Consider the following 26,877-nt stretch of genomic DNA (forward strand, 5'->3'; position numbering starts at 1 on the left):
CAACCCAGGCACATGCCTTGACCGGAATCGAACCCGGGACCCTTCAGTCCGCAGGCCGACGCTCCATCCACTAAGCCAAACCGGTTTCGGCATAAAGCCCCATTTTTTTAAATGGGCGATTTTAACATTAGACCCTGAAATGGGGCCTTTTTTCCCACTTTGGGTAAATATTTAGCCCAGAAAGGTGAGCAGTTAAAACAGGGAGCCAGTTCCGCCAGCTTGCCCGGTGTGCCCGGGGGGCGGGCAGGAGCGTGCCCTGCTCCGGGAGCACACGTGTAGGGGCTGCTGGTGGACTGGGCGCTTCTTTCGCAGATGGAGACGGGCACATGGACCACTTGCTCCCGGGCTGTGAGGATCGCGGCTGCCAGAGAAGCGCCATCTACCTGGCGAGGTCCGGGACAGAGAAGGTACATCACTTCGCTAATGTCGATGGGGTCCCGCCTTGAAAAGCAGGCTCGGAGGTCAGGAAAGATCATCTGAAGAATAGAGCAGAGAGAAACCGAATGATCGACGTCCTCACTTAGTGAAATGCGTTTCCATCTAGTCTTGATTGGTTTATTGAGGGGGAAAGTGCTGTTGTAATCATTGCAGGTAAAGAAAACCTGTTCTTGATCCTGTAATTAAATGATCTGTTAGCATTTTATATGCGGGGGGAAGGTACACGCACCATAACTCTAACCAGGACTAATGAAGAGCATCGTATCCACTTTCAGGCTAATCGGGTTTCTGTCTGCGATATCGAGATCTATGTCATCTCCCGCCGATTCCTCCCTTAGCCTGTAGGTGAACAATTTAGGATCCGATAGTCACAGCCAAGGACTAACGCGGAAACAATAGGTCATGACATTGAAAATTTCTCCATGTGGACAGCGCCTGGCGGGAAAGCAGTAATAGGGTAGAACTAATCCCTTTTCCTTTCTTCTTGGAGGTAAAGAGGATAGAATAACACATTGACTTTTAGCCCTTGTAAGTACAAACGTCGCCTTTTATACTAAGACACTAACGAGAACAAGTCTCCACAGACAGCGGGTGCGGTGATTGCCCGAGGGAAGGGGCGGGGTGAAGACGGGATAAATGGTGATGGAAGGAAGCTTGGAACACGAAACACAATACACAGGTGATGTATTGTGGAGCTGTACGTCCGAAACCTGTGTAATTCTATAACCATTGTCATCCCAGTAAATGTAATAGCATTTTAAACACTCTTAGCTATTACAATCCTAAGTGTTATTATCTTGAAGTTTCTTAAAGTTTGAATCACTGAAAACATGAGGTCACACATACCTCACGTCGGTTCGTAGGTGTCAGTAAGCCTGGTGGTTGGGGCCGTCTTCAGGTGGCAGACCCCGCACGCTCATCCGCACACAGTCAGCCTCTGGGAGATGCATGTCCCAGGGCTGTGGTGACTGTTAGGATGTCGCGTTAATGAAGAGACGTTTTGCTTTTCAGGCCCTAATGCATTTACCTTCACAGGAATGCGTTCTCATTAATAAGCTGTCAGCCTCCAGAAATCGGTGATCAGTTGGCACTTTATGAAGTTTCCCATCTTCCCAAACAAAACCAATCTTTTTCAGTCCAGTGAAACATGAGAACACTTTGATGCTATTTAATACTTTCTTACTTTATGAGATTGAAAAAGTGGTTAAAGATAGACAGGTTTTTTTTAAGCGCCTTGTTTTCTGTCACTATGTCTTTAAGTGTCTTCTCCACGGCAAGTTATGCTTTCTTCAGAAGCCTGGAGGGTGTCCGGGTACCCGTGACAGGAGTCCTTTTCCAGGAGCCGTTTTCACTATAGCTCACCTGCTCCTAAGAGAAACCCTGCAGGGGTGCTTGCTGCCTGCCCGGCCGGCCAGCTGCGCCTGCTCTGTCGCGGTGTCTCCAGCTACCGGCCGGTGTCCCCGCCCTGAGCTCACTCTGGGCGCATCTGTGCTTCTAACAGCGTCTTCCCGCTCTTCACATTCATAGTGTGCATTAGGCTGCACAAAGGGAAAATGGGGGCATTCGGAAAAGAAAGGGATTTATTTCCAAAAGCTTATTTTAAAATCAACCTATTCTCTCTGTTCTGTTCATTATTAATTTAGAAATGAAGAACTTACTGACTTTGGAGCTTCCGGCTCTTTTAGTGATAAAGCTCGTTCTCCGGGGCAGGCCGGGCTCATCGGGCTGGTGGGTGGGCTCTGGGGTGATGGCCAAGCTCACGGTCACGTATCAGGCCCAGCAGGGAACGAGGTCGTCCAGAAAGAACTTGGTCGGGTTCTAACTCCCCCCTAACCGATCCTCCTGAAAGGACATCAGCTACATATTGCAGTTTGCTCTAATTTTTAACAATATTTATTTGAGGTTATAGTTCCAGTCAACACAGGTTTTAAAATGGGCAATTCAGCTATGTCATTAGTCATGTCATTTTAATCCTAAGATTCTGGAATTCTGTGAAAAACCTTCTGAGGCTGTATGTGCCGGTTCAGTGAAAGATGACTAGTAATAAATTTTAAAGAGAACTTTCTCCCAGAATATCAGTTCATCAGAGTAAATTATGATACCCCACCCTCTTGTAGAGAGAAAGAACTTAAATAAGATGATGTTTCTCTTAAGGACTTGAACGGATTCCTTGTTTTGCGAATGGTGAATTTTTTTTCTAAACTGACTGTAAAACAGTCTCGTCTCTCTCTCCTATTCATAGTGGGTTCCAGTCTTGCAAGATTTCAGCAACAAGGGCACGCTCTGGGGCTTTGTGCCGTTTGTGCAAGAACAGCACCCGATGGAAATTCCGATTCCAATCACCCTTCGCATTGGAGACTACAACATGGACGGCTACCCGGACGCCCTGGCCATACTGAAGAACACCTCTGGCAGGTACGGGAAGTGAGTCGCGTGAGACGTGTAAATATCATCACGTGACACTTTGTAACTAAGTAGCACCCCAGTGTGGTACCGGCCCTTACATAACAAGACCAGCTTGGATCCTTTCTTTAGTAGTCCATGAACTTCCTCCAGCTGCTTAGAACACCCCTTCCGCCCACCCGGCCTGGCTCAGTGGTTAAGCACCAACCTATGAACCAGGAGGTCACAGTTCCATTCCCAGTCAGGGCACATGCCCGGGTTGCAGGCACGATCCCCAGTATGGGGTGTGCAGGAGGCAACCAATCAGTGGTTCTCTCTCATCATTGATGTTTCTCTCTCTCTCCCTCTCCCTTTCTCTCTCTGAAATCAATAAAAGTATATTTTTTTAAAAGAAAGAGAATAAAAGAACACTAGTTCTTTTTCACAGATTTATTTTCTGTAGAACAAAGGTGGACATCTAATAGAAAGCGAAAAATTTATTTTTTATTCAGTGAAGTCCAGAACCAGACAGCTTCCCAGGTGAGTTTTACCAAACATTCCAAGAAGAATTCATCCCTATCCTGTTCTAAGTAATTTAAAAATTGAAGAGGAGGGGAAGTTTTCAAATTCATTCTACAAGACCAACATTATCCTAATACCAAAACCAGAGAAAGACATTACCAAAAAAGAAAATTACAAGCCACCCTCTTATATTAACATAGATGCAAAAATCCTCCAAAAAAATTCAGCAATACATAAAAAAATCATAACCATGATCAACTGAAATTTATTCCAGGAATGCAAGGATGGTTTACTATCCACCAATCAAGCAGCATAATACATCACATAAACTGAATGAAGGATAAAAGTCATATGATCATCTCAGTACATGCAGGAAAACCACTTGACAGAATTCAACATCCATGTATTATAAACCTCTCAGTGAGGTGGGCATAGAAGGGACATACCTAACACCGTAAGGGCCACAAACCACAGCTAACATAGTCAGTGATGAAAAGCTGGAAGTTTTTTCTAAGATCAGGAACAAGACATGGATGCCCGCGCTCACCTCTCTTATTCAGCGTAGTATTGGAAGTCCTACCACAATTATCACCAGAAAAAGATTTACTGCCAGCATTTCTGTTTAGGCCCACACGTGGTGTCCTTTGACAAACAAAACCAGCAGTTGAGGAAACGTAAGGGAGAGGCCGGGGATTCTCACCTTCCGAGAAAACACATCTGTTACTCATTCTAAGTCCTTTCAGGAGGTGGGCGACCAGCGTCCCCCTCACAGAGCAGAACGGCAGGCTGACGCGCTCGGGTTCCTGTGGGAAATGTGGCGCGTGGTTTGTGAGCAGGAAACTGTTACTGTGACAATGCCGTGGCCATAGGCCTTAGAAACTACCTCCCTCCCTCGCGAGTAAGTGAAGGTCCGAACCAAGTAGACCCCAGGGACATCACTTCATGTGCCACGGCGCCCACAGAGTGAGGAGGGGCCTGGGGCCCGGGCTCGCCTCCTGGCGCGTGGCGGCCGGGGGGGAATTCCGGGAGAGCAGTTTCAGTCTCTGAACCGTGTTCTTCCCTTATTGCCCCGAGTGCCCTAACATGGGAGTCACTGCTAATTAGTGACATTTGCTGTAAATTTCCATGATCACGGCTACGCCATGACGCGGCAGTTTCCAAGCCATCATTATTTCAAGAACTGAGACTTCTCTCACCTCCCAGGCAGGGTAGAAGGACTTCGCATGATGAGCGTGAATCTTAAATTGGGGCCACTCAAGGCCAAGAAAGACCTGACGAGGAGAAAGTTTTCAGCTTCATAGAAGCTCTAATTAATGATTTTCATCTGCTTTTTCTCTGTTAGTTAATTATCTAAATGTTTTGTCCTCTGCTTAAGAAAGGGTTTAATAGGTGATTGTGTATACATTCCTGGTTTAATGCGTTTTCATTGATGGGATAATGCCCTTTCCTTAAGGTACGTAATTATCTTAACTCAGCATGTTGTCAAACTTTCCCCAAGAAGATAGAATTGAAATTTAAATGTGGTTAGTTCTTGTGCCTGTGTGTGTAGCCGCCGGTGGACCTGCCCCTGGACTCCCCATCGCACCCGAACCTGAAGCAATCCTCTCTCCCGAACCCCATCTCAGCTGATGCCTCACACCCAGCCACTCGGAGGGAAACGGGCAGCCACCCCTCATCCCCACCCCTGTCCCTCCTCCCTTCCTCTTCCCCGCCCGATCGCCGCGGCACAGCTCCCTAACCGCACGGCGCCTCCTGCGAGCGGATGATCAGGGTGCCCTGTCGTGATGTCTCACCCTTCACGTCTGAGTAGCCTGTCTGTGTCCGCGTCCTAAATGCTGGTCCTCCCTTGCAGCAGCCAGCAGGCCTTCTTGCTGGAGAACGTGCCCTGTAACAACGCCAGCTGCGAGGGGGCGCACCGCATGTTCCGCGTGTACTGGGAGCTGTCGGACCTGAGTCAGATCAGGGAGGCCCAGGTCGCCACCTTCTTCGACATCTACGAAGACGTGAGTCCACGCTGGGCGGGTCTGATCGCTCCCCGCTCTCTCACTCACCCTGTCTGACCAGGAAATAGATGAGGCCCTGAAAGCAAATGCGTTCGTTCAGGAAAGCCCCTCTGAGGCTGGAGGAGGGGGACACACTTCCGACACCACTGGCCAAGCAGCGCAGGGAAACGTGAAAACACCCCTGCTGTGCGTGTTTGCCCCCCGAGAGAGGCTCTGAGACGGGCAGGGGCGTGTGCACCGCAGACGGAGCGCCGCCCGCAGGTACCAGCCCCTGCACCTGCCCAGGGCGGGAGTGGCTCGGGCTCCTCGCGGTGTGAGCTACGGGCGCACCTGTGCCCGGGGCTGCGCGTCGGCCTTCAGCTGCGGTGAGCGTGGGAAAGGCACGCAGGGCCTGGCTCCCTCCTCCCGTGAAAGCCAGGTGTCCGCTCAGGAGAGTCGTGTGTCTGATACAAATGCGTTCGGCTCCAGCGCTGATGCAGGCAGCCTGTGAGTGCCCTCATCATTCCAGGCAGGGCGGGCACGTCTGTCCTAACCCCCCTTTGCTCGTGTTGTTTGTTACAAGCGGCTGGTTCTCAGTCATGGATTATCCAGGCCCTTGTTCTGTGTCTCTGCCACCAAACCTCCTGTTATTTCACCTTTATTGGCAGTTTTCAAGCATAGAAATAACTGGCGAAAAGGTCCCAGGGAATGGCCTACAAATCAATTTTTAATTCCTCTACAGAAAAGACCTCCCAAATGAAATTTAAATGAATGAAATTTAAAATTGTTTTTGACTCTGGGAAATAAATTTGCTATGAAAGAATCAAATAATTAATATCCTTACTCTGAAAAGGGTTTATATAAACTGATAGAAGTCACCAAAACTCCCTCGAGAAAAAGAACATCGTCAGTTTACAGGAGAAACCCAGGCGGCTAACGGGGGAAGCTGGTCACTGGTCAGCCTCACGAGGGGGCGGCAGAGACGCTGAAGGGCGCACCTTTTCCTCCAATAGGATGAGCGGAGCTTCCCCTCCGCAGGGAAAGGGAGCAGGAGCGGCGGCCGGGCAGTCGGTGCTCTTTGCCCGGGTGTGGCCATGCTGTGGACGTCCCTGTCCCTGTCCCGGGCCTTCACGTCAGCCTGGAAGGAAGTCTAGCAAAGCGCTGTAATCCCCGGGGATCTAAATTAGCAATGTTTTTCACTTGTGTTTTCCTACTCCGGGCTTAGATCTTGTTAATGGCATTTGTACAGTGGGGCCTTGACTTACGAGTGTCCCGACTAATGAGTTTTTTGAGATACCAGCTGTCTCTCGGCCAATTTTTTGCATTGAGTTGATAGAGTAATTTGAGTTAACGAGCTCCTTAACGAGCTCGGTCTCGGAACGAATTAAGCTCGTAAGTCAAGGCCCCACTGTACTTGGAACATGGGGTTGAGTACGGTTCACATTTAGGTGAGAAACGTGCCCTGCGTGTCCAGCACTTCCCAGCCGCTCGGGGTTGGCTCTCACCGCTCCGTCTGTTCCCCAGGGCATCCTGGACATCGTGGTGCTCAGTAAAGGGCACACGAGGAGCGACTTGGCCATCCACGCGCTAAAGAACAACTTCGAGGCAGATGCCTACTTTGTGAAAGTCATCGGTGAGTGTTCGGTTTGTGCTTTGTCATTCGTATTCACACGAATTCCTACCATGACTCCCGTTCCCAACCCAATCACCTCAAAGGCTCTCCGTCACCTTCCTGTTGGGGATGCCTCCTCGCTCCGTTCCCCGGTGTACGCACTCACTCAGTGCCCAGGGTTCCGTCCCTCGCTGACCCCGGCCACACACAAACCCTGCACGCGCGCTGTCAGCGTCTGCCTGTGTCTGTTCCCTTCGAAGTGATTGTAAATGTTACTGCTGTTTGGTCTGGTTTCCGCATGGGCGTGTTTTTTAGGTTCCCGGGGACTTTCTCCATAGACGGTCATGTCGTTTGTAAAGAGGCCGGTTCCATTTCTTTCTCTCAGGGCTATGCCTTTCCCCTGCTCTTGCTCTCTCGAGAATGCCCGTCCCTGTGTGGACGTGGTGAGAGCGGACGTCCATGCCTGTTTCTGATCAGGGGGAAGCCGCCCGTCTCCCCATTGAGCATGATGAGCCGTGGGCCCTGTAGGCGCTCTGTGTGGGGGAAGTCGCCCGTTTCCGGTTTGCTGGGAGTTTTACCATGAACTGGTGTTAGAAGGGAACTGCCTCTGTTATTGCTGTCATTACAGTTACACCAAGATAGCCATCAGTCTATTTGTTAATGAAGTGACATGTATTTCATATGAATATTACAGTTTTGAAATGGTCCTAATTAGCTGAACATAGAAAAGCCACAGAAATATGAGTGAGTATTAGGAGATTTGAGAAATGAAAATGACAGAGCATGTAATTTTGCTTTCTGAGAATTTTCTAGCAAATGCCCTCTCATTTGAATGAGCGAGGATGACTCCCGGCTCCATTACCCATGAGGCCACAGGAAGCTAGCATGAGTCTACACTTACTGTCCATGTGACTGTCCCCTCGGCCATTTCGAAGGGGATTATTTGGCTATTTTAGAACTAAAAATTTTTTGTTTGTTTCTTTTGGGTGTTTTTGTCTTAATCCTCACCCAAGGATATTTTTTCCATTAAATTTTAGGGAGAGTCAAAGAGAGAGGGAAAGACAGAGAGAAACATCTCTGTGAGAGCAACACATTGATTGGTTGCCTCCTGCACGTGACCAGGGCCTGGGCCGGGGAGGAGCCTGCAACCAAGGGACTTGCCCTTGACAGGAATCGAACCTGGGACCCTTTGGTCTGCAGGCCGATGCTCTATCCTCTGAGCCAAACTGGCTAGGGCTAAAATAAATTTTTTAAACATGCTGTATATTTGGTATGCTTATCTTGGGTGGAGGGGGTCTGTGGTGGGAAAAGGGGGACATCTGTAATACTTTTAGCAATAAAGATAAATTTAAAAATAATAGCAAATAAAAAATCGGAGTCCTAGTCCAGTTAGGGCGGGGTTCTCCCTGAAGCAGATCAGAAACAGGGCCACAGTGGCCGGCAGCGTGGACACACGTGGCCGCTCAGAGAAGGCCACCTCCTTACAGAAGGAGCAGCCGGACAGCCATGCGCTGGCACGGGAACGCAGGCCTGCGGTTCCCCTGCGGGGCCCGGGAGCAGGAAGTGGCCGTGGACGTGGTCGGCCACGTGCTGCTGACAGTTGAAGCTGTGCCGTGTGTCCGTGGGCTTCCTTATACTGTTCTAGGGCGTGTGCTTGAAAAGACGCGTGTAAAGAGTGTAAAACCTAAGAGTCTCCTGAGGCTGTGGCCCGTGACTTCCTACCCACGTCGGAGGGTACCCAGGCCGGGCCGCCGCCCGAGGCTCCGGGGCTGCGTGTCCTGGGAAGCGCTCGCAGTCCCGGGCATAGAAAGTATTACAGAAAGTGTTACATGCAGAATATTAGTGACGCTCAAGCACTGGGCTCATCCCTTCCTGAACCGTGTAAAAACCAAGGAAGGCACATTCGGGAACATATGTGCAACATGTATCGACGACATACTGAAGGCTTATCATTTCTGGCCCCGTTGCTACCATACAAAACTTCACATTTGACAGAGGAAGTCTTGTAAAAACAAAAAGAGATACAGGATACAAGCCCGTTTTTAGCTTGCTCTGTACAGAACGCGAGAGCCCATCATGTGACTGAGAAAAATTCTCAGGTTGCTAAACACGACACAGCATCCCCTGTACAGCAAACAGCGGTCCCGCGGGCCTTCCTCTCCCGCCTCCCCTGAAGCAGGGGAACGCGTCTTCCGGGCGAGTCGGTGTCCAGTGGCCACATGGCCGTTCAGAGCTCCGTGTGCTTTGTGCCTGGAGTGGCGTCCGGGCCCAGCTTCGGCTCCCCTCTGACTGAGGGGCGGGGCCCCTGCACTTACCTCGCTGTCTTCCGAGAGGCCTAAGGACGAGCATCAATGACAGATCCGCGTGCAGAGTCCGCCACTCACCAGGACATCAATGAAAGAAGTTTGTGAAAATGATGCTTAGTAATCTCTCCAGAGGTAGTTCCGCTGTCCCTGCCAAAAGCCTTAAGATAAGACCCAGAAGTAAGTACCGTGGATGCATGTACCCCGGTCACCGCCATTCCACTGTCCATGAACGTGGCTCCTCGGGCACCTCATTGTGGAATTGTGCAGCATCGGTCCTCTCGTGTCTGGCTTACTTCTCTCAGCACAACGTCCTCAGGGTTCCCGTGGGTGGCCCAGGACAGGATTCTTCCCTGTGCAGGCGGAGCGCTGTCCCTGGCGTGTTTGGAGCCCTCTGTGGAGGGCGTGCTGGGTGCTTCCGCTCTTGGACCGAGTAGCACGCACTCGCTGGTTTGGTGCGAGTTGTCCTCGCTGCTAACGAAGCCGCTCACCTTCTCATGAACTTGTCCGTCTCTTCTTTGGAGAAATGCCTGTTCAAATCTTTTGCTCATTTTTAAATTGTCTTTTCATATTATTTGGGCCACTGCCAAATGTAATTTTTATGTTCTCCGTTCTAGTCTAACTTCATTTTCCTCCAAGTGGCCCATTATCCAGTGCCATGTACTGAATAATCCATCTTGTTCCTGCCATCCCGAGTATTTACTGAGCAGCGACGTTGGCGCAGGCCCCGAGACGGTGAGGAAATGACGCAGAGCCTACCTGCTGGTCAGAAACACAGACTGTGAGCAGATCATTACTGTTCAGCAGAATGGTGCTTTCAGTGAAGGCTTGTGAAAGTCACTTTGGGACAAATGGAGAAATACTAATGTCTGCCTAGAGCTGAGGGAAGATGAACAAAAAAACAAACAGAAAAACCCTTGAGAAGAAACCAGTGAGAACCAGTCACTGTCCCGGGATAAGAACCTTAACCATTGACACTGTGTTGCAAGTAGAAGACATTTACTTCACTCTTCCCTGAAGTTGTACTTAATGTAAACGTGAAGTTACATTCACGCCTTCAGTGTGTGAGCAGCTCTCTTCTCGCACGATGAAATAACCACACTCGTGTCTTAGTGCCTTTGTACTCCTGTTAGAACAGTTTCATTTTATAGTCACAGAATAGAAGTAAATAGAAGAACCCATTTTCCTATGGATCTGTTTGAACTGGCACATTCGTAACTATTATCGAGATAATTCCTGCGTGCTGAGCGGAACTGTCAGCTCTAACTCATCACACACAGGATGTTTACGTAATAGCATGTGTCTGCTTTGTTACACGGCGTCACCGCACCTGCAGCAGCAGTAGCACAGCTGTGTCTCATACTCAGGTGGCTCCTAGAAAGACTGTTCACATATTCTCGCCTTCTCTTTTTGGGTGATTATAGAATAAATGTGTCTTTATTTTTGTATATTTGTTGTACATTAGACTCATCAATTATTTTATAGTTATGTTTTCTATAACAGCTATCAAACGTGCCCAAAATCTGTGACCAGAAACTTTGACTATATAAATGGGAAAAGTCTAGTTTGAGACATAAAGAACTAAATGTTCTATTTGTTTTTCTCAGCAGGCATTTTAATTGGTTTGCGTTTGGCACTTTTGTCAGATTCCAAGTCATCCTTGAAATGGAGCTAACCAGTTGGAAAATAAAACCCACAGTAGCTATAGCTGGATGTAACCAGAATTATCGCACCTATATATTAGCATTCTGATTGCTTCACAAAGGCTTTTGAAACACTGGTATAAAGTGAACAACAAAAATTTAATTTACTCAGATCTAAAGAAATGAATTGGTTTCTGTGTGTGATTATCAACCGAAAGAGCATATTAATAGATTTTAGGTGAAACAGTAAGAGTTTTCTTTAAATATAAGCTTACATTTTATCAGTAACTAGAGGCCCGGTGCACGAGATTCGTGCAGGGGGGGGGTGGGAGGGGAGTTGTCCCTCAGCCTAGCCTGCGCCCTCTCACAGTCCGGGGCTCTCGCAGTCCGGGACCTCTTGCTCCTTACTCTCCACCTGCAGCGGAGGCGGGAGAGGCTCCCACCACCGCTGCTGCGCTCGCCAGCTGTGAGCCCGGCTTCTGGCTGAGCCTACTGACCACCAGCGGGCAGCTCCTGCGTCGAGCGTCTGCCCCCTGGTGGTCAGTGCGCGAAATAGCGACCGGTCATTCCGCCATTCAGTCAATTTGCATATTGTGCTTTTACTATATAGGATAATAAAGAGCCTTTTCTTTATTTCTCCACAGTTCTTAGTGGCCTCTGTTCTAATGACTGTCCTCGTAAGATAACAGTAAGTAAACTCTCAGTTGTAAATATTTCTGAGAAATTCTTTGCATGAAAATAGATGCACACAAACTAGTTGTCATAGGTTACCATCACATCGGCACTCTGAAGATTGTTTTTAACAAACAGGCCCGCCTGGTAGGGCTGTTCACACAGAGCAGCTCCAGACTGGGGAATGCAGACATGCTGAGGGCGGGGCTTCTCAGGGGGCTGCCCGCCTTCAAGTAGTGACCGTTCTCCGAGGAGAACTGCTCAGGACGCTGACCCGTATATGAGAGACAACGTCAGCTCCTAGACGTCCAACAATATGACTCACTACTGCCCCAGGCTCAACTCTTTTTTTTATTGCAGCCCTTTGGCGTGAACCAGCCCGGCCCTTACATCATGTACACAACCGTGGATGCAAATGGATATCCGAAAAATGGTTCAGGTAAGACCGGCACCAGTTCACAACGCACAGGACCCCTGCAGTCAGTCTACTGGCAAAGTCAGCTGGTGACAACAGCTAGCAGGCTTTCACGCGCTTCATAAACCTTCCCCTTCGTATCACACCTAGTCTTTCTGTGGACGCTCATCAGCAGATCACAGAAGCTCCTCATGACAAATATATCAATTCCTCAGATTTCCCGATTGTGATGAAGCCAAGTTGTTACACAATTCTTCAGTTGAAGTAGCAGAGATTGAGAGAAATTACTGGAGTTACCTTGATCAAATTGTGCAATGGTAAATTAGTTAGCAAAGCGCCTCTCAGAAGAAATAAAAATTAGGAATCCAATCTACAACCTAAAGTAATCCTAGTTTTTTCCTAGTGGAATAGAAGCTAGAATATTACATAGAGCTAGTTTTGATATATGATCATTAAGAAAAACTCTAGCTCTACTTTTGAAGCAACAATAAAGGGAAATGCAATTCAGACAAAAAAGAAGTAAGACTAAGCGAAGGGTGTGAGCTCTTGACAGACGCTGGCGGCCTGAGAGGGGGTTCAGGTCGCAGTAAACGCAGCTGTGATCGTCCCAATTCTCTAAGTAAGAACAGGACCGTACCTCTCAGTGCCTCTCTGAGGCTCCAGGGGCCTCGCCGTGAAGAAGCATCAGCCGAGTTGCTTTTATTCTCCATTTTTATGGACCCGGAATATGGGAGAGCTCACTGTACGGCCCTTCTTGTTGTATCTGACGGCCTCACAGCAGTGCACCCCAGTGAGCCTCCTGTTTAGCTAATTGTACACGTTTAAACTCCCAGCCATGCTCCTGCCTCCGCACAGAAACATCCCATAATACAAAAACTTTCAAATTTCAAGGAGAAATTGACAAGCAATTATAATCAAACACTTTAATAGACGATGTTGGTCAAGGAAACGTAAATGAGGATATAGACAGTTTGAACAAATTACTTCTTTACATTTTAATTCAGATGCTTGTTAAACCAGAATATCCAGGACTCGCTGGTATTATCTTTCTTTAGCTTGAGCAAACATTATTCAGGCTTATTTTTGTGTCAAAATCGGTAACAAAAGAGAATGGAAAAAGCTAGAATGCCCTCTGGAATATCCATGACATGATTTCTCTCTGAAAAAACGAGTTTTTGCAAGAATTGTCCCCTTACCTTAATCTCACATCAACTAAAGATCTGACAGGATGAGCCAAGTCAACGGGGGGATGGGGGCTCAACTAGTGATAGTGATTTTTTTCTCACTGGAAGGAAAGAGGGAGGGACGGAGGGACGATGCAGATACCTCTAAGCGGCAGCTGACCCCTCCCTTTGGTATAAGGACAGAAATGGGATGGCTGAGTGAATGAACGCCTTACATAACACAGAGTGTGAGAAACTGAGAAAGTGTGCAGCTCATTCAGCTGCTCAGCAGTTAGAGGTCCCGTCTGCACAGATGCAGTGAGTCAGACATAGTCTGAAAAATCAAAGAAAATGAGAAACTGCAGGGCCAGACTTGTTAGAACGAAAGATTTCGCCTGAGATTCTATTCATATTTTTACCAGTTTATCATTTTAATATTTGATGAGCATTGTTTCCAAAGGTGTTTTTTTTTTTAATAAACGTAGCTGGACAACTCAGCCAGTCGGCACATCTAGCTCTCCAGCTGCCCTACAATGTACTTGGCTTAGGTCGAAGTGCGAACTTCCTCGATCATCTTTATGTCGGGATTCCCCGTCCATCTGGAGAGAAGGCGAGTACAAATACATTTTGTTTACAAGTAACCTATATTCTAATATTCACTGTTCAAACATCTGAATTCAGAATCTTGAATTGAATTGCAATGATTCAAATCAAGAGCTAAGAGAATTGCTGGTAGTGGCCTGGCTGGAGCACGTCCTAATGGGAAGCTAGAGTTCCCGCCTCCTCGCCATGAGCCTCGTGACCCCTGGCCCTCCGCCTGCTTTCCTCGCCAGCTCACTCACCGAGTCTCACGTGCTTGTCAGACTCCCTCCGCTCTGAGCTCCAAGCGGCCTCAGTACGCAGCACTGGGAAAGGTGACGGCTGCGCATAAATAATACTGTTTGTTGAATGAACGCACCCGGAGGCGGAAATGCGACCCTTCCCTGAAAGACCACACACATTGTGCCTCAGGGAGCCCTGCCTGGGCGCTGTGTATGTGATGCAGCTTCCCGTGCCCAGGGCTCCATGAAGCCAGAGCGCGCTTGTCCGCTCCTTCGTGGAGAGGAGAGAGGGTAAGTGGACCAGATGCTGAGTCCTCCCTCCTCCTTGCAGTCGGTGCGGAAGCAGGAGTGGACCGCCATCATCCCCAACTCGCAGCTGATCGTCATTCCTTACCCGCACAACATGCCTCGGAGGTAAGGCCGCCTGCGCTCCCTCCCTGCTGTGCTCCCCCGGAGGGGGGCCCGCACTGCACTCCTCCCCCCCTGCCCCCCAGACCCCGTGACTGCACACCCCACACAGAAGCCCCGGTGCTCCTGTGCAGACAAATTCAACCTTATCCGAAAACCAGCAGGTTAACAAGGAGGAGTTTATACACGTTCCACCTAAATAAATTGGGCCTCAGTTTACTAGCTGTAAATTCTAACATGTCAGGGTGCTGGGTTTTTAATAAGCAGCGATCTTTTTCATAAAAGCGTTCACGGAGGTACATCCACAGTAGTCAGGTGACGGGCCGGGAGCAGCCAACCTCAGCTCGTTCCTGTTCTCTCCTGAGCTTCCGGAAAACTGTTACAGCTTCCCTCTGCAATCTCCACATTCCTCATGGTTCTCTTGTTCTTTCTGAAGAAATGTTCTTTGCAGATTTACGTACGTAATAAAAGCCAAATTGATTTTACTTTGAGGCGTATTTTGAGATTTACTCACTAGAGACTAACTTATGGATCAATAAATTTTAATTAGCCCCAAATAAGTCAGTCGCTACTTGCCATTCATAGAACCATCTTACCTTTATTAAACTTCTAAAATGAAAATATATCCATTAGCTCTTTTTGGGGAGAACAAAAGTGATTTGTGTAGCACCCCCTGCAGTGTAGACCTGCCTCAGGCTCCCGGGCTGTGCAGGTGCTGGCTGTGGGCTGTGTCACAAGAAAGACCTGCTTCTGTTTACGCTAAAGTCTGCCTGTTGTCGGGTGATTCTGTCAGGAGCAGGGGTCCTCAAACTACGGCCCGCGGGCCACATGCGGCCCGCCGAAAACATTTATCCTGCCCGCCGGGTGTTTTTGCCGCCGCTGCCTGTTGCTTAGCAGCCGACTAGTTTCTTTTTAAACTATAGTCCGGCCCTCCAATGGTCTGAGGGACAGTGAACTGGCCCCCTGTTTAAAAAGTCTGAGGACCCCTGGTCAGGAGTCTCCCGTCCGCGTGGGCGTCAGCCCTCCCCCGCGACGCAGGGACGACCCAAGCTCCCCACAAGCCGTCTCTCTGCACCAGCTGGTCACGTGGTTGTCTTAGTTGGTCGTAGTACCTCTGTGAGCAGAGGCCCAAAAAAGGAGGATACGGAATCGTACCGAAATCCTGTGGCTAATGGCGTAGAGTTCAAGGTGTCGAATTAACAAGGCAAGCAGGATGTGAAAGCAGCGCCTAACATTGTCCCAAGTACCCTTGTCAAATGTACCTCAGAGCAGTGTCCACAGGAGCAAGGAGACATGTCACAGCGGCCCGACGCCAGGCCGCCGAGTAAAAGCTGACCCCGCAGGGCCAGCATGGTTAGTCCTGCCTGAACGCAGTGGCTTCTGTGTGTTGGTAACACATGGACAGATGGGGAATGACTTGAATGAATGAATGGATTCATTCATAAGCTGTCCTGCGTTTTGGTCTCGGTAGAATTGTATCTTTAAGTTAAGAATTGTATCTTATTCTGACTCTTCCGTTGCATCGGCAGCTGGAGCGCCAAGCTGTACCTCACGCCGAGCAACATCGTCCTGCTGACGGCCATCGCGCTCATCGGCGTCTGCGTCTTCATCCTGGCCATCATCGGCATCCTGCACTGGCAGGAGAAGGTCCGTGCGCTCGCTTTGGTTAAGTAATAGGCTGCTCTTTCAAACACCGCATCTTAGGCCTGTGACATGAGTAAGGTTTTCTGATTTGTCCATTTCTGTCCATGATGTCTTGTTGTTGTTAATCCTCGCCCGAGGACATCTTCCCCACTGGCTTTTAGAGAGAGTGGGAGGGAGGGAGGGAGGGAGGGAGGGAGGGAGGGAGGGAGGGAAAGACATAAAGAGAAACATCAATATGGGAGAAGCATATCAATTGGTTGCCTCCTGCACCTGCCCTGACCGGGTCCAGGGATCGAACCTGCAGCCCAGGTACGTGCCCTTGACCAGGAATCGAACCCTCGACCCTTCGGTGCTTGGGCCAACGTTCTAACCACTGGACATGCTGGCCAGAGCCATAATGTCACCTTATTGAGACTTGCTTTATCCCCTTAAGGGACTATGTCTCGGCAGGTCATACAGATCACAGGAGACAATTTACTTTAAAATGTTGATGTTGTGCAATAGTGGTAGAGTGATCACCCCAAGTCACCAGGTACATGGGAAAAATTTAATTGGAAACAATTTCCTAATGGCCTGAAACAATGGTCATCATTTTTGATGAGTGTCCATGATTTCCTGGGAGAGCCGCGGACGGCCTTCTGCGGGGATGACCCCTCTCCCCTCTCTCCGTCTCCTTCTCTCTCTCTCTCTCTCTCTCCCTCCCTCCCTTCCTCCCTCCCTGAGAAGAATCGAGCCCACAGGCTCACAGCGGGCCCAGCTCTCGGGCGGGCGAGGAGCTGAAGTGGCCCATCCGCCTTCTGTCAGGTATTCTCTGCACTGAACTGACTTCGGCGCTTCAGTGTAACAGCCTGAATAATTAAAACCAAAACTCCACACATGCACGTTTTCACACAGCGCCCATGAGGGGACCAGGCGGTGACCACAGTTAGTGGCGGTTTAGATGCAAATTGAAAAGGCTCATTCCCACTCGTACATGAATATAAGTACGTAACTAGCAGGTCACAAAGTGCTTTCCCGAAAAGGGCTCCTTCGTGTCCCGAAAGTATTTCCTTGTGCACCGCCCTCCGGGCTGCCGTGCCCGCCATCAGTTACTAAACGTTCCCTGAAGTCACCGCCCCGGCCTTTGCTGTTCTTTAACTGATGAAAAGAGAACACGCCCCCTGTCTGGTAAATGCTCATGGCTTCTCTCTTCAAAAATATCACTCCTTTCACATGAGAAATGTGATAACAGGGCTGCAGTCGGCTCATCCTCAGAGCGACTAAGGGGTGGGACCAGGGTGGCCTTCGAAGTTGGTCAGACCATCAGGTGGCGGTCTGCGGTCTGAGATCCCCCAAGCGCTGCACCTACACTGAGGCATCCATTCCCTTAGCTTCTCGGGGATCTGATGACGGTCGACACACTGGGCTCCCACCCTCATGCCGCCTGGCGCAAGGGAGGGTTATGCACAAACCTGTGCTGCCTCCACGGGCACTGGTGCCCTGCCTGCCTCCCGTCCATCGCACCCACGCTGGCTGCTCCCTCCTTCCGCTTCCTAACCACTCACCCGCCCAGGCTCCCTGCTTTCCACACGCGCCCGCCAGCTTCAGCTAAAGTCATCTCTCTCTCAGGACATGGGCAGCATTTTTCACTTTTAAATATATGTTTTTATTGATTTCAGAGAGGGAGGGAGAGGGAAAGAGAGAGAAACATTGACGATGAGAGAGAATCATCCATCGGCTGCCTCCTGCACACCCCCCACTGGGGATCGAGCCCACAACCTGGGCCTGTGCCCTTGACTGGAATTGAACCCTGACCTCCTGGTTCATCTGTCGATCATCAACCACTGAGCCACACCGGCTGGGCATATTTTTCACTTTTTATTCTGAAATACTATGCAGTATGTTTGGCTTTTTTCTTTCTAAGCTTTAAGTTCCTTGAGAACAAAATACAAAAATGAGGGTCTTTTTAATCCCTCAAAGTACCAAGCACAGTACTTTGCTGGGAACAGAGTCAATTGATATCTGCTAAATCAATAGGGTAGCCCCAAAATAATGAATGTACTTTAATATGACTTAGATTCACTAACATCAGGCAGGGGCAGGAGTGAGAAATGTGATCGCTGTTCTGTCCTTACAGAACCTCATGTTTACTCCGACTTTCACATAAATGCTACGTGATCAAAAGGAAGCGTTTAGGGAACAGCTCCTGTTGGCTGTTAGAGTCCGTGTAACTCAGTATGTAGAAAATCGATCCTGCAAGCTTCAAACCCGGGCACAGACTGTTCCAGAAGCACCTGTGTCCGTCCACTGCTGAGGCTTTTCTAAATGAACCTCTTTATCCCAGAGCTGAGGCGTCTGGTGCCACTTCCTGCGTTTATAACCGGGTCTGCGTCTCTTTCAGAAAGCGGACGACAGAGAGAAGCGGCAGGAAGCCCACCGGTTTCACTTCGACGCCATGTGACCTGCCCGGCGCTCGCTGGATTCACGGAAACGCCGGGTTTGGCTGAGACAGGAAAGGGGGGTGAACGTTATTTATAAGTGACGCGTCCTTTGTGATCTGGGGAGCGCCTCGGTCATGGCCGGAGGCGCCGGGAGCTCTGGCAGCGGGTGGGTCTGGGGTTGTACCGAGCAGTCTATTCCTTCCTGGGCGGTGCATGCGCTGTGTCCGTGTTTATAATCGTCATAGAATGATGGTGACGGGAAAGCCTGTAAATAAACTATTTAAATGAGCAGGGGTTTATGTTCCGCTTGACTTGGTCTCGCTTCTCACCCCAACGATACACTGGTGAGCGTCTCTGAGGTGAAGTTACCCACCTGCCCCCCGTCTGGCAGGTCGGGGCCTCACTGATGGCAAACAGCACGGGGGCTGGGAATCCGGCTCTGGAATCCGCTGGGACAGGCTGCCTTAGCCCCGGTCCCAGCCTCGCAGGCGGTGGGAACGTGGCCGATGCCTAGCCCCGGAGCCGTCTCCTTGGTCATCAGTGGGGCGGGCGCTGGTGGGACAGGGCATCTGCCAGGAGCTCAGCGCCCAGCACAGCGTGAGCGGTCAGGGTCATTGCTACGTTGGGTACTTTCCTTAGACGTCCACACTGACATCAAAATGCACAGACTCCCAGAATCTTATTTCCGGCATCAGGAATCACATGCGGAAAAGCTAACTCCTCAGTGGCTGCTATCCTTACAGAGGGTGTGTGCGCTCATATTAATACAGATATGGCGGTGCCCTCCACCAACGGACGGCCCTGAAACTTCACCCCTCCCCTCACAGAGCGTGGATTTCCGGGCGGAGCCGCTGCGGGCGCACCCGGAGGCCACGGCCACAGTCGAGTTTCCTTCTCTAGCGCTTGCGGGAGCCGAGGCTCACCTCCCAACACCACGTCTGTGCGAACTTCCGTGGGCTCCACCTCGCCGGAGTTCCCACAGGCTCAGATCCGAGCTGGGGAGCTCACGGAGCAGCCCCCACAGTTGTCTTTGGTGAAATGGACATTCGGCGGCTCTAAAACGAAAGTCCCCTGAGAACAGTCACTTTTGCCCTCATGGTGTTTTCTTCCCTGCGGGTCCCCGAGAACGTGTCTGCGCGGCTCTGTGTCTAAGCATGTTAGCGTGTCTTCCTAATAAACGTTCCGGCCTGAGTCCTCGCCAGGCATGTCCATGAGTCTAAGCCAGGGGTGGGCAAACTTTTTGACTCGAGGGCCACAATGGGTTCTTAAACTGGACCGGAGGGCCGGAACAAAAGCATGGATGGAGTGTTTGTGTGAACTAATATAAATTCAAAGTAAACATCATTACATAAAAGGGTACGGTCTTTTTTTTTTTTTTAGTTTTATTCATTTCAAACGGGCCGAATCCGGCCCGCGGGCTGTAGTTTGCCCACGGCTGGTCTAAGCGATGATCCTGGAGCAGGAAGCGGCTGGGCCGTTAGCCATTCGTGGACCCGCCCTGTTGTCCCCATCTACCCCTCAAAAACCGTGATGCTTTTTCAAAAGCGGGATTCCCAAAACGGTTCTCCCTCCTGGGCCTCGGGCGGAAAGCTCATAGCTTCTACACACACTGCCCTCCCCTTCCCCTCTCGCCAAGGAAAGGCGGGACCCGTTACTGGAGAGAGACCAAGGCAGGCACCCTCGCCGCATGGAGCACCCGCACACCTGGGAAGAGCACCCCACAGGCAGGTTCTCACCGGCACAGAGCACAGGAGCGGGCTGCACGGGTAGCCGCCTCCCAGGGAAGCCCGGAGCAGCGTGTTGCGAGATACAGGAAACGCAGGACCACTCGAGTCCATCATGAACCTCCGGTTCACACGGGCCCAGTGGATTCTGACAGTCACTGCAAGAGAACGAGTTTCAGTCCATGTATTAAAAAATAATTTTCCTTCTGTCCTTCAGAAGACCTCCAAGAAGGAGCAAAGCCAGTAAATGGTAACCCTTACAAATAGCTAGAGCGACTCAAAAAAGCAGCTGAAACTGGCCTTGTGTCCAACAGCCAGTGCCTTCTCACTGGAGGCCTCAAATGAGCCAACAGTGAGTTTCAAGATCGGATGAGCTCCCCTGTCTCCTAACCGGTCCCAGGCTAGGTTAGAGGGCTGAGCCTTGCCCGGCCGGTGTGGTTCAGTGGGTGAGCATCAATCTATGGACCCGGAGGTCACGGTTCAATTCCCAGTCAGGGCACATGCCTGGGTTGCGAGCTCCATCCCCAGGGGGGGCGCGTACAGAAGGCAGCCGATCCACGATTCGTTGATGTTTTTCTCCCTCTCCCTTCCTCTCTGAAATCAAGAAAAATATTTTTTTTAATAAGAAGGCTGGGCCTGTATGCTCCCACACTTACCAATCATTGGTGACAGGCTGCCCCAGGAGCCTCTATGAAGGAAAACAAAAGGGAACATTTTATATGCCACTTGGGACATCTAAACTCGGATTGAAAATCTGAGAGCAACAGTCATACTTTCGAGTTTAAAATTACTCCTACCTATGCCCTAGCCGGTTTGGCTCAATGGATAGAGTTGGCCTGGGGACTGAAGGGTCCCGGGTTCGATTCCGGTCAGGGCACATGCCCGGGTTGGGGGCTCGATCCCCAGTAGGGGGCGTGCAGGAGGCAGCCAATCAATGATTCTCATCATTGATGTTTCTATCTCTTCCTCTCCCTTCCTCTTTGAAATAAATAAAAATATATTTTAAAATATATATATATTTAAAAGTAAATAATTAAATAAAATTACTCCTACCTGTAGTTTCCCCCGATTTGAGATGGATTTGAAATAAACAAGCCAATAGTGTATCTAGTTAGGGCTGGTGATGGCACTTTTCAAAACCCTTGGGTATAAGTAAGCAAACATACATTACCGAGGACTGTGTACCAGGGTAGCATGCTCAGCCATCGATCAGTATGGACCACTCTGTGCTCCTTACCTACATCATCAAAATAGAAGGCTCCCTTTCCCGTAACACATAATTCCCCATCACTACATCAATCGCCGTATTTCTTTAAAGGACAGTAAATGTCCAGGTCAGCCATGATTTACGGACTGTGTAAGTTACTAGCTGTATGGCTGTGATATGCCATTCTGCTTGTAATATGTGTCTTCATAGATCTGTGCCTACAAAATAAAAGGGGGAGGGGGGAGGGCACAAATAACCAATGTCAGAAATGAGTGAAGGGAGAGCTACAGATAATGTATCTACTCAAGCACAGTCCACCACGTCTCTGCTGGGCCAACGGTGAAACTCCTCTGAGGAACGTGAAACAGATCTTCAACAAACGCAGTCATACCATGTTCATGGACAGCACCACTACGTATGGAGACGACGTCAAATCTCTCAATGCCCAGCGGGTTTTGTTGATGTTGCTGAACTTGATGAGCTGTTTCGAAAATGGACGTGGGAATGCGAAGGGCCAAGAGCAGCCAAGACGCTCTTGAAAAAGAACAAGAAGTTGCCGTCGGGTATAAAAATTTAAGATGAAATGACGATAACCAAGACAGTGCGGTGTCAGCGAAGAGACGGGTGGCTCAGGCACCTCGATGTGAAATGCAAATGCATAAGCTCGTAGTGTTTGGACGTAAATAACTTCATGACCCTGGGACAGGGAGTGGCGTTTTCTTTAAGTCACAACACAATCGATAAAGGAGATGTTTGATCGATTGGAGTACATTTACACAGGTGTTCCACCTGACTGTTAAGGAAATTTCAAATGACAACTTCATGGAGATGCCACTAAACATCTACCTACCAGGTTGACAAGTGGTAGAACAGCTGACAATAACCAAGTGCTGGAATGGAGGTGGAGCGAGAGAAATCTTACCCACCTTAGTGGGGCTTCATAAAGCAGTGATTGCTCTTCCTTTTGCCTGAAGTTGACGCTCTGTATCCTTTCATTCCACACCAACAGAAATCCTTGCACATGTACACCAGGGTATAGGGGTGCCATCCACCCTTGGTATTGCGGGGGAGTGTTGCTAGTCCCCCCACCCCCCAGATACCAAAATCTGTGGGTGCTCAAGTCCCTTATATAAAACTAGAGGCCCGGTGCACGAAAATTCATGCACTGGAGGGGGTCCCTCAGCCCGGCCTGCCCCCTCTCACAGTCCACAGGGGATGTCCTACTGACGGAGTCTGGCCTCCCTCTGCGGGAGGCAACTGGGCCGATCAGGGGAAGGTGCCACCCCCGTCACCCCACCACTGCTGCCGCTGCCGGACGCCGTGGCTGCTGGCCCTCGGCCCTCGCAGTCACCGTGGCTTTGTCCAGAAGGATGTTCAGCTGTCCGGTCTAATTAGCATATTATGCTTTTATTATTATAGATAGTATAGTATTTGCATGCAACCTGCACACATCCCCCTGTGTACCTTAAGTCATCTCTAGGTTACTTGTCAGACCTAAAACTACCTAAACAGTTGCCATCCTGTGACGTTTAGGGAATGACCAGGAAAGGCTGTACGTGGGCAGTACGGACCCAGCCATCGAAGGCCCAACGACAGACTGTAAGTCGGCAAAAACATAACATTTTCCCCAAGTACTTCCGACCCACAGTTGGTTGAATCTGAGGATGCCACACCTGTGGAGAGCCGACTGCAAACACGGTGGCAGCGTGCCTAATGGCCAACAGCCACCGGCTGCCGAAATGCCCGTCTCAGGGGACTGATACGCAATGACATACCCTGCAGCCGTGACACATAATGACATCCAGCTCCACAAAACCACACGCACACGTTCATCTCATAAAGTTAAGCGAAAAGGCAAGACACATAAGAAGATATACAGCATGATACTCTTCACATAAAGTTCAAACACAGGGACAACGAGCCCGGCCGCGGGGCTCAGTGGTTGAGCATCAATCCACGCACCAGGAGGTCACAGTTCGATTCCCGGTCAGGGCACATGCCCGGGTTGGGGGCTGGATCCCCAGTGTGGGGCGTGCAGGAGGCAGCCGATCAATTACTCTCTTATCATTGATTCTTCTATCTCTCCCTCTCCCTTCCTCTCTCTGAAATCAATAAAACTATATTTTTAAAAAAAAGAGCAGGGACAACTAAACTACAGTAGCTGCACACGTATTTCCCCTGTGTGGGAATTGACCACCACAGTCCACCCTTTGTATTGTTGTAACCAGGCATCCATGGGTGGGAAGCGCTAAAGGAAAGGACTTCCCACGTTAACATGATGGCTTCATGTTGTCCCACTGAACCAGCCTGCGTTCGGCTGCGGCTGCGAGTAAACAGGTTTAAGCAACAATCACTGGAGCAGACGGCCATCCTGGGGCCGCAGGAGAGACTGGGGGGCGGGAACCATGCGCTGCGGGCGGGACTCTGGGAGGAGCCGCAGAGGCTAGGCCTGTGCCAGGAAGAGCGGGCAGGAGGCCAGGAGCCGTGCCGGGGCGCTGGCAGGTAAGCGGGGACAGACCGGGCGCTCCTGGTGGGCTTCCGGGAAAAGGCAACTGGATCCAGAACCCCCGGCTGAGAAGCATGCGCAGGGCTCGCCTCTCGCTTCGGGAGCATATGGCCTCTCCGCAGCCTCAGCCACAGTCTGTGCTTCCCCTCCTCCCTGCAAACTCCACTCCACACGCTGCTGCCCTCGCACAGTCCATGCGAAAAGGCGTCCCCCAGGGAGACGCAGTGACCACTGCCAGCCCCTCCTCGGGGCTGCTCCCCAGCCAGCCCCTCCCCAGGGGCTGCTCCCCAGCCAGCCCCTCCTCGGGGGGCTGCTCCCCACCCAACCCCTGGGTTCCGTCACGGTGGCAGCACCAGTAAGAGCTGCGAGGCTGGCCAAAACCGGTTTGGCTCAGTGGATAGAGCGTCGGCCTGCGGACTCAAGGGTCCCAGGTTCGATTCCGGTCAAGGGCATGTACCTGGGTTGCGGGCACATCCCCAGTGGGGGATGTGCAGGAGGCGGCTGATCGATGTTTCTCTCTCATTGATGTTTCTAACTTTCTATCACTCTCCCTTCCTCTCTGTAAAAAATCAATAAAATATATTTTTTAAAAAAAAAAAAAAAGAGCTGCGAGGCTGAATGAACATGTGCTGTGCGTGTGCTTGTTACATGACTACAGTGGGCCTGGCCGCGCGGCTCAGTGGGTGAGCGCCGACCTATGAACCAGGAGGTCACGGTTCAATTCCCGATCAGGGCATAGGCCCAGGTTGCGGGCTCGATCCCCAGTGTTGGGCGTGCAGGAGGCAGCAGATCCATGACTCTCTCTCATCATGGATGTTTCTCTCTCCCCCTCTCCCTTCCTCTCTGACATTGATAAACATATTTTTTTTAAATAAATTACTACGGTTGCTTTCATCTCTCCTGTTACAGCCTGAACTCGCTGCCACTGAACCTTCCCCTGTGAAAACCTGTGCCTCTGGCCTCCTCAATCAAGAGCAGACTCCGCTGCCTGTCGGTCCAGCTGGGTCTCCTCGGCCAAAGCCCACCTCCGTCCCCTGTAACCACTGCCTCCCAGCACAGCGCTCCCCCAGACGGACGCTCCCCTCCTCCCCTCTTCCCCTCTCCACTCGCCACCCCCAGCCCTTCTTCTCTGAAAGTGTCACCCCTCCACCGATGACATCACACACACCTTCTCCCTTCCCTGGGCCACTGTGCCTGTGGAACCTGCCATGTTGCAGAAGCAGAGACGGCGCCTTCCTCCCAAGTCCCGCTGCCCACCCGCTCAGAGCTGCCTCCTGTGCTCAGAGCTGACTCTCCGTGCGTGCCCGTCTCCCCGTGGGCCCTGGATTGTGTCTGTGGAACGGGCTTGTAAACGTTGCCATCTCGATGTGACGGCGGGTGATGGGTGAGCCCACACATGCCCCTGTGACCCCTCCTTGGGCACGGCCACGGGCTGGAGGTCTTGGTGCAGTGGTTCTCAACCTTCTGGCCCTTTAAATACAGTTCCTCATGCTGTGACCCAACCATAACATTATTTTCGTTGCTACTTCATAACTGTAATGTTGCTACTGTGATGAATCGTCATGTAAATATCTGATATGCAGGATGGTCTTAGGCGACCCCTGTGAAAGGGTCGTTCAGCCGCCAAAGGGGTCGCGACCCACAGGTTGAGAACCGCTGCCTTGGTGCTTACTGGGATCGAGTATGTTCACTAGCAAACCCTGCGGACACTCGCTCCTCTGCCTCTTGGAGGGAGAGAAGGAAAGAGTCTTCTTGACCACCTTGGAGGTTTCCTGCAGGTGCCTGACATCGTCCCTAATGAGACCTGGCCGGACAGATACGCTGGAGGTTCTACTGTGTGTCAGCACAGGCACAGATGATGCTTCTTGGGGCAGGGATGCTCCCAGCAGCTATCGTTGCCTCCGGGACGTGGCTAACACAGTAAGTGCTGAGAGCATGTGCGAGCCTCCCTGCCTGCAAGCAACTTTATAGATTTTTAAAAATTTATTTTTATTGATTTCAGAGAGGAAGGGAGAGGGAAAGAGAGAGACATCAATGATGAGAGGGAATCACGGATCGGCTGCCTCCTGCAGGCCCCCTACTGGGCGTTGAGCCAGCAACCCGGGCCTGTGCCCTGACCGGGAATCGCACCCTGACCTCCTGGGTCATAGGTCAGTGCTCGCTGGCGGGCCAAGCAGCTCACAGGTGGATGGAGTGGGGGGAGGGGGGTCCGGGGGAAGAACAAATAAACAAGTAGGTGATCAAATTACTAAGGAGCACATGCAGCCGGGCCCTTCACACCGGGCACTGCGCAGCAGCTGGCAGAGCTGGAGCTTTTTATCAACGGAGTCGAGCGACCCAAGAGCCTGGCTCCGTGGCTGGTAGGGCAGGTCTGGAGCAGGTGTCGGGGTCCCCAGCCCGCCCTCCCTCCCACCCTCCCTACCTCCCTCCCTCGCCGCCTGGCTGTGCACACAGCCCCCTCTCGGGCCTCCGATTCCCCAGCCTCCCGCGGCACCTACCGCGGCGAGACTGAGGGTTAAAGCTCAAACGCAAGCGCTTGGTCCCGGTGCCTGGCAACCGAGGAAGCGGTCAGGACGCGCTGGAGACGTTCCCGCGGGTCAGGCCAACCACCCGGCGCCGAAGGGCGGGTGACGCGTAAGGGCCCCTGGGCCCCGGCGGGTGGGGAAGCGGGACTGAGCCGGGCAGCTTTGACCTTGAACTGCGGCCCCAGGAGGCCGAGGAGTCGGTGCCGCTCCCCCAGGGCGCCGGCCTCCCGCGGCGGCGGTTCCGACCCATCCCGGGCGGGGACGGCGACCCCAGAACCCCGAGACCCCGGGACCCCAGGACCCCAAGACCCAGCCCATCGGGCCCCGCGGGTCTGAGGCGCCGCCCTCCAGGGGCGATTGGCCGCGAGGGCGAGGGGCGCGGGCGGGGCGGGGCGGGAGGGGCGGGACCTGCGCGCGGGCGGCGGCCCGGCACGCGGCGCCTCGCGCTCCGCGCTTAAATGAGCCGGGCTCCCCCCGCGCCCGCCGCCAC

At 51.3% G+C, this 26,877-nt stretch overlaps 2 protein-coding genes and 1 long non-coding RNA gene across 3 annotated transcripts in view; all 3 read left to right on the forward strand.

Moving 5' to 3' along the window:
• ITFG1 (integrin alpha FG-GAP repeat containing 1) overlaps nt 1-18,716 on the forward strand; it is a 45,679-nt gene extending 26,963 nt beyond the window's left edge. Inside the window, exons 8-17 of the mRNA XM_014447601.2 lie at nt 313-407; nt 2,681-2,853; nt 5,195-5,345; nt 6,849-6,957; nt 11,527-11,570; nt 11,915-11,993; nt 13,618-13,742; nt 14,285-14,367; nt 15,891-16,008; nt 18,386-18,716. Of these exons, the coding sequence (XP_014303087.1) occupies nt 313-407; nt 2,681-2,853; nt 5,195-5,345; nt 6,849-6,957; nt 11,527-11,570; nt 11,915-11,993; nt 13,618-13,742; nt 14,285-14,367; nt 15,891-16,008; nt 18,386-18,445 (1,037 nt within the window). The 3' untranslated portion in view covers nt 18,446-18,716. The remainder of the gene's footprint in view (nt 1-312; nt 408-2,680; nt 2,854-5,194; nt 5,346-6,848; nt 6,958-11,526; nt 11,571-11,914; nt 11,994-13,617; nt 13,743-14,284; nt 14,368-15,890; nt 16,009-18,385) is intronic.
• On the forward strand, nt 8,218-10,687 carry LOC111823791. Its single transcript, XR_002826894.1, has 2 exons — nt 8,218-9,419; nt 9,857-10,687. It is a non-coding gene; the product is annotated as an uncharacterized LOC111823791 (long non-coding RNA).
• Nucleotides 18,717-21,649: 2,933 nt separating the features above from the next.
• Nucleotides 21,650-26,877, forward strand: part of NETO2 (neuropilin and tolloid like 2) — a 23,025-nt gene continuing 17,797 nt past the window's right edge. Inside the window, 3 exon segments of the mRNA XM_023746478.1 lie at nt 21,650-21,854; nt 22,890-22,955; nt 23,663-23,858. Coding sequence (XP_023602246.1) covers nt 21,650-21,854; nt 22,890-22,955; nt 23,663-23,858 — 467 coding nt within the window.

This window comes from Myotis lucifugus, unplaced genomic scaffold (assembly GCF_000147115.1).
Source record: "Myotis lucifugus unplaced genomic scaffold, Myoluc2.0 scaffold_686, whole genome shotgun sequence".
Classification (NCBI taxonomy): domain Eukaryota; kingdom Metazoa; phylum Chordata; class Mammalia; order Chiroptera; family Vespertilionidae; genus Myotis; species Myotis lucifugus.